The 7,849-nt window shown below is 36.8% G+C and overlaps 1 protein-coding gene across 7 annotated transcripts in view; it reads left to right on the top strand.

Moving 5' to 3' along the window:
* Nucleotides 6,040-7,849, top strand: part of LOC109718899 (ultraviolet-B receptor UVR8) — a 9,267-nt gene continuing 7,457 nt past the window's right edge. For all 7 annotated transcript variants that reach the window (XR_002218540.1, XR_002218543.1, XR_002218539.1 and 4 more), the window contains exons 1-2: nucleotides 6,040-6,617; nucleotides 7,618-7,757. Coding sequence is in view for 1 of the 7 variants with exons in the window: in XM_020245372.1 (XP_020100961.1) it covers nucleotides 6,079-6,617; nucleotides 7,618-7,757 (679 nt within the window). In the remaining 6 variants the exon portion in view is untranslated. The remainder of the gene's footprint in view (nucleotides 6,618-7,617; nucleotides 7,758-7,849) is intronic.

Below are 7,849 nucleotides of genomic sequence, written 5' to 3' on the forward strand. Positions count from 1 at the left end.
TCGTTAAAACACTGTCTATTTTATAAGTGAAATGATCATTTTGTCATCACAAATATGCCGATTAATTGAAGAGGAGAAAAAAAGTTAATTCACCTGATTAACTAACTACGGTTAAGTATTTAATCTATGGTTAACTAAATTTTTCTAATAAATTCTAACGGAGGACATATTTAAAAACATCAGGACTTTTGGAAGAACAACATATGAAAGTTGAACTTTATAGAAATATATTTATAATTCATCACGTTTGTAGGGACATGTATATAATTAACCCTTTTTTGTATTTTTTGGGTATACTTTATTGACGAATAATATCTATTATATTATATTATTATGCAGCGGATAGAAATTTTTTAAAAAAATTAAAATTACACAATGTGCTTAAAAAAAGTTATCATTTACAAATTCAGAAACAAAAAAAATAGAAGATGAAGAGAGATTCGTATATAGTGAAAAAAAAAATGATATGAATATCTTAATTAATAAAATATGACAATTTTATAACTTTCAAGAATTTATAAAGCCAAATAAAATAATTAAAATTTTAGAGAGACATACAAATAATTATCTCTAAATTAAATTCTTTATAAAATAGTTTTAAAAAGTTATGATAGCTTTAAAATACAAAAAGGTCTATAATTAAAATTTTGATTATTAAAAATCTATCCAAAGTTAGTATTTTTTTATCTAATAAATTTTGTTTGTAAAAATCAATAATTTATATGGAAGAAAATTACAAATGAATATATTTGTAAAAAGCCAGTTATAAAATTGAGGGCCCCTCTTAACCTCCTTTTTTTTAGAAATTGTGTAGCCGTTTGGTTCGGGTTAAGGAAAAACTAGTTATTCCAGGGATAGGGTTAAGTTTAGGGTTAAGGTGGGGTTAAAGTATTTTTGTATTTGGTTGGAGGTTAGAGTTAAATCAGGATAGTGAAAAATAGTGTCTGGTTAGAGTAGGTGGGATAAGAAGGATAGTGGGTTATTATGAATAGAAAATAGTATTTGGTTGGGGTTTGGTCGGGTTAGGTGGGGTTAGCTAACCCCATCTGGGGTTAGCTAACCCCACCCATTTTTAGAAGTGTTTGGGGATAAAATGCCCTTAACCCCTTTAACTCGTGCTTCTCAGTTTTTTTATTGAATTTTGAAATTCTTTTAAGTATTGTTTACTTTTATTTTGAAAAATTATTTTGAAAAAAATATAATATGTATAACATGCATTTAAAATTATAATATAAAAATAGAATTTCCTTTGCGCACTGTGACGCACTGGACCTTGCAAATTGTGGGGTTCGAGTGATTAATTGTGTTCCGAGCATTTTCAGACTTTCTGGTGGGTCGTTGACAGTGTTCCGACCTATGGTTCGAGTCCCGAGAATTGTGGTTTAAAGCGGTGTACCAAAATCCAAAAAGTTGAATTTTTGGTCAGCTCTCGGGTAGCCTTCAGCAGGCTGTGTACCGGTACGGGCTTGGTGGCTGTACCGGTACGGGGTTGATGGCTGTACCGGTACGGGACCGCGTACCGGTACACAGACGATTTTGAGGCAAACCCGAGGCTCGGGTTTGGCCATTTCGTGGGTTGTGTACCGGTACACAAATCCGTGTACCGGTACGCAGTACAGATTTTGGCTGTTTTGTTGAGGGGTGTTTTTGCAATTGTTGCAACGCCTATATAAGTCACCCCAGCCCTCATGCCTGCTCTTTTGAGCCCTAGAACTGAGGAGATAAGATGAGAACTTCTCCCCTTTGATTTTTTTTCTTTTTTTTATGGATTTTGGTTGGTTTTGATCTCTCCTCTCTTCCCCACCTTACTTTTTGTTGAGTTTCCACCATTGTTGAAGGCTTGGAGCTGGGAGAGGAGCTTGTTTGAGAGGAGATCTTCAACTCCACTTGGCTTGGGACTTGGTTTTGAGCTTCTTGTGAGGTTAGTAAACCTAATCTTCCCTTTGGATTAAGTTTTGGTAGCTTCTACTAGATCAACCCTATATTTGGCATATTAGGGCTAAAAATGGGAATTTTTGATTTGAGGGCTTTGGAACCAAATTGATGTGTTTAGAACCTTTGTTTAGGTTAGATTGGAAGGACTCTAACTCCCGTTTGGAGATCAAAAGAGCTTCCTTCGCAATCGGTGAGTTTTTCCTAACCCTAGCTTGAGAAGCTTAATGATTGAACTTAGCGTCGTTCGTTTCGATTAGGTGACACTTGTTTTCATACCTTTAGGGTACTAGGAGTGTGGTGGACGCCTTCGTCGTGGCAAACGAAAGCTTTCGTTGACGACGGTGGATTTGGCTTCGTGGAAATGGGGCGAAATGGCCCCTATGCTCTTTCTACTTGTTGTAAAATATTTTTAAATTCATTTCTATGCTAAATGGGATTTATATGAATTTTAAAACACTTAAAATGCATATCTTGTGTATTATGAAAATTTCACTATATATAGTAGAGCTATATGAGTAGAATGCATGCATACGGAAAAAGTGTTTATTTTGCAAGTGAAAAATACATCTCTCATGATGGTTATGACTTTGAATATGTACTTTGGAACATAGTTGCCATGCTTTGACATAGAGAACAAGAGTGTCATCAAGGGGCACTTGAAACTAGTCAACTATGAAACTGCAACATAGAGACATATTTATAGGCCACTACATATCTGTTATATTCCATGTTAGAGACATGATGACATAGGGATAGGCCATTGGGATACTTGACACATTCCATGTTATTAGACATGAGGACTTGGTACTTGCGACAGATCGTTTGACTACTTGCCATTGTGCTCATTTGCACATGCTTGTGAGGGTCGCTCCCTACAAGCCGGCACTCCAGAGATAGCCATCGCGATTCATATTCGTCGTGCGGGATTTGGCGCCGAAGTGGATTGTCGTGGGCCAGACTCATTCCTAGGGTGGGGATGATGACTACCACAGGGCTATTAGGCTCGGCACGGGCCAGACAACCTACGGGTGGGTCTCAGGGCCATAGACAGCCTTCGGGTGGGTCTCTTCAGATTTGACTTTGAGTATCCATTATGACATGTGGACAGATGATGACTTAGTGTACTACTTGGACATTGACTAGAATAGTAAACAACGGAACTTTACTTTATCGCATTGTGAACGTTATGATAGCTGGAGACTTTTACTTCATGCATAGTTGCTTTCATACTTATGCTATTTATGCTAAGTAGAGATATCATGTTGTAGTATGTTACATTTTTACTTACCTTTCGCTTTTCTACATTTATAGTCACTGACATCTTTTGTAGCTTTGGGTCTTATGATGCATTTACTGAAGTCAGTAATTGCCCACTGGGAACTATTTTTAATAGTTCTCACGCCCCCGTTTTATGGTTTACTTTTCAGAGCCTTCGGCACCGACGGAGGCACGGGATCGCGGCAAGGGGATCGCTTAGCTAGCTAGCGAGGAGCGGTAATTTGCCTAGGTGGTTTACTCTTTCTTTTGTAGTTGAGAGAGTGAGAGGTTTTTGTATCCATGTATAGAGACCACCTATGTATCTACCTATAGCACTTGTATCTGGGTTTTTCTTGTATCACTTTATGTTTTATTTAGTGGACTTACAGTTTTATCCTTATCCTTTGTTGTAGCATTTAGACATTTATTATGCTCTGATACTCCTAGATGTCTTTTATTATTGCTTTTATTATTGTTGTTTTTAGACGCCTTATATGTTTTAGACGTATGGCGGGTCTGGGCACGTGCCGGGCGGGCTTCCGCAGGGTCCCGGGGCGTGACAGCTAGGGTTGGCCGGTGTGCGGCTGTGGTTGCGGTATCTCTTCTTTCTGCTCCCCATGTGCATCCTATGTGCATCCTGATTCTCCTGTCTCTGCAACTCCTTCCTCTAATCCACGCTTCCGTCCCCGGCGGTTCCTCTAATCCACGCTTCCGTCCCCGGCGCCGCCGGAAGTGGGTGGGATCTGGTACTTCCCTGTACCATCGTCCTTTCTCGTATATATAATCTTCCATCATATTTTGGCCATCTTTTATCGATCCACTTGTTTTTCCTCCAATCTCTCATTTTAATTACGCTTTCAAGAGTGCAAACAATGATTTGATAAAGTATTTTATTTTAAATTCCACACATGCAAATAAATTTTATTTTTTCAAGTTCAGAAAAATGAGAGAACCAAGTAATGATCTTGCAATATTGAGACCATTTATTTAAATATATCATTATCACACTATTTAGACATTCAACTCACACTATATGTATTAGGATTTGTCTTTAGGTTTGCTATGTCTAACTAATATTGCAAGATCATCACATTAGCATGATAAAACTTGTTCTTTTCTATTATTATTATTATTATTATTATTATACTAATTATTAGACGAATTTGATGGGCCAATTTTTCATTTTCAAAGTTTTAAAATATCTCTAACAAATATTTCATTTTCCCTTTAATAAGCTAAAATTTGCAACCGCGTGCATCTCTAACAAGTACCAACACTTTATTTGTAATTATGTCGAACCAAACCGTCCTTTATTTCTCTCAATTAATGAAATCCTACATATAATCTCATGATATACTAGGAAATCCTATACTTCATCGCTCTAAGTTTATGTTTTCAATTATGATTTATAAAAATTAGATGCATATAAATTAGCATTAAAATTAAATCTTGCATTTACTATAATTGCGAGAATTACATAAAGTATAGAGACTAAATTAAAGATAAATAACAAATTTAAATTTTAAAGTTAAAAGTATAGTTGGCTAGCTTAAACCAAATAAATAAAAAGATTAGATAGTAAAATTAAAATTTTTTAAAAATTAAATATTGGATTGAAAATAGCCTTTGATAAGTTATGTACATCTTTTATTTACCAAAATAATAAGAGAGTTTTAGGAGTTTAGTGGTTGCCGATGTGTTTGGTTGCTTATGAACATTCCAAAAGTAAAAAAAAAAAAAAATTTCATACAACTTTCTATAAACATATTAATTAGGATATATATTATATATCCCTATAAAGTTTAAATTTTCAGATTTATCTCTTAAAAAATTTTAACGGTTTCAAATATACACTTACTATTAGTGTCCGTTGAAAAATTTTAGTTAATCATAGATAAAATACTTAATCTTGGTTAGTGAATGAGATAATTTGACCTTTTTACTCCTATAATATTATACATTTTTTTTTAATCAGAATCCTAATTCAATCAAAACCCTAGCAATAAGAACTCTTCTTCCTCTTCCTCTCGAACCCGTAATTAGGATTTCTTTGTCCCCATTCATCTACGATGCGTGTTGCTTCGCCCATGTCGAGCATCAGGGAATCAGCATCAGATAGGTAAAAGAGAAAAAGAGCGAGAGAAGAGATTACAATGATGGTAGATTGGATTAATTGTTTTAGAGGAAAAAGATGATCATTAGGAATTTTTTGGGAGGATATTTCTGTATAATTCTAATAGCTGGTGCTTATGGAAGAGTATTTGTGATGACAAAATTGACATTTTACTTCTATTCTGTTAAAAAAATATTTTAACAGAATAGTGAACTAATGTTAATAGATCAGAGAGATAAATATGAGCATCACTAGACTTTTAAAAGGATAAATTTAAAGATTTAAATTTTATAGGAATATATCTGTTATTTGATATGTTTACAGGAATTAGTCCTGATAATGTATGGACCAAGTCAGAATATTTGAGTAGTACAGGGACTAATCATATATTTTACCCCCTTTCTAACTAAAAAATTTTATTTTTGCACCCTACTAATTAATAATGGAGATTTTTTTGCATTCGACCTCCTTAAAAAAATTATTTTTATAAATAATTTTATCAAATTTATAATTATATATTTTTAGCTCTATCCCCGCCATGTAGACGCCACGTAAGCACCACACGAGTAAGAGAATAAGTTGAACACGTAATGGTAATCTATTTATGGCGCTAATGTTGCGCCTACGGTAGGGATATGGCTAAAATTGTAATTATAAATTTGATAGAGTAATTTGTGATTTTTTTTATTTTTAGGGTCCAAATGCAAAAAAAAAGCTCTTATAATAACTACTCCTACGCACAAAACACTCCGTCAACCTCGCCGCGGAGCGCGATGCCTCGCCCCTCCCTCCTCCGCCTCCGCCGCCTCTCCTCCGCCGTCTCCGGCGGCGGCGCCGCCGCGCCGGTCCTCTTCCGCCACCCCGCCTCCGGTGGCGGCGGAGATGCGCGGCCAACCACCGTCCAGATCCTCTCCTGGGGCCGCGGCAGCTCCGGCCAACTCGGTGGCGGTAAGGAGGAGATCCGCTTCTACCCCTCCCATGTCGCCTCCCTCCTCTTCCCCCCCGCCTCCTCCCCCCCTCCCCTCGCCCCCTCCCCCGGTCGCCTCCTCCCCCTTCCTCCTCCTCCGCCGCCGCCGCCTACCTCCGCCGCTGAGGCGGATGTGGGGATCTCGTGCGGGCTCTTCCACTCGGCGCTCCTCGTCGACGGCAGGGTCTGGATGTGGGGGAAGGGCGATGGGGGGAGGCTAGGGTTCGGGGACGAGGCCTCCCTCTTCGTCCCCACCCTAAACCCTAATCTCGAGGGCGTGCGCGCGCTCGCGCTCGGCGGAATCCACTCCGCCGCGCTCACGCGCGACGGCGAGGTATTCACCTGGTACGCGCGTTTTGTTACTTTTCCCCTCTCCGTTTTCCTTTTCGTTCCATTATTTGATCCTTTATTAGTTATATGAGGGCATTTGCATAGGTATAACCTGAGAAACTTGGAGATTTATGCATTTTTGTAACCTCAAAATTTTCAATTCTCCAATGCATCTCCCTAAATTGTAAAAGTTTGCAAATTTAGCATTTCTAGTATAATATATATATATATATATATATATATATATATATATATATATATATATATATATATATATATATATATTGAAGGGTTTATTGGTTTAGGGTTTGCGTAAAATGAGGATGAGAAATAGAAAAGAGTAGTCAGAAATTATGGCAATTTTTGACTAGAAAAGTTAGTTTTAAATGTACGTTCACTGTTGATAGAGGGATAAATTTGCAAACTTTTAAAATTAAAAGGTTATATAATCAATTCAAACTTTGAGGTATAAGTGAGCAATTCCACTTCTTTGTAGTTGTACGTAGAAAATATTGGAGTAGTAGAAATTCCATTGTTTAAAACAATTTTAAATATCTTTGGATTCCCTAGATGATACGAGGCGCCTTGCGCAACTCAATCGGCCTTTGCTCCACATGGGTTTTTTTTTTTTTTTGTTTCATTTGATCAAAAGAGAAAACTATGTGGAATTAGTTACTGTCAATTTAGTTACTATGAATTCTCCCTTGCTAATCCTCAAAAGAGAAAACTATGTGGAATTAGTTGCTATGAGTTCTCCTTTGCTAATCCTATTCTGCATAATACTTTATGCTAAATAATTGTGGCTAAATCTCTCCTAATCTCCTTTGAGCATGTTATTTTGGCCTCCGCCTATGCCATCAACTTTGTTTAGACTGCATCTGACTTCATCATTTGAAACAAGTTATGGCTTTCTATATCTTATCATAGAGAATTTGCATGCTTTTGCTAATGGGAGATCATTGTTTCTTTTCGACCATCAAAGTGACTGCATTACTTAATTTTCTGAAGTTTACAGGGGTTACGGTGGATTTGGAGCTCTAGGTCATTCTGTTTATCACAGGGAGCTTTTGCCTAGATTAGTAAATGGTCCTTGGAGTGGAACCATATCACATCTTGCTACCAGTGGAGCCCATACTGCGGCAATAACTGATTCAGGTTTGTTTCTTGCCATTTATCTACTAAACAAATATATACTCATTATCTTGTATATATATATATATACATGTATATATATATATATATATATA

This window comes from Ananas comosus, linkage group 12, assembly GCF_001540865.1.
Source record: "Ananas comosus cultivar F153 linkage group 12, ASM154086v1, whole genome shotgun sequence".
In the NCBI taxonomy this organism is placed as follows: domain Eukaryota; kingdom Viridiplantae; phylum Streptophyta; class Magnoliopsida; order Poales; family Bromeliaceae; genus Ananas; species Ananas comosus.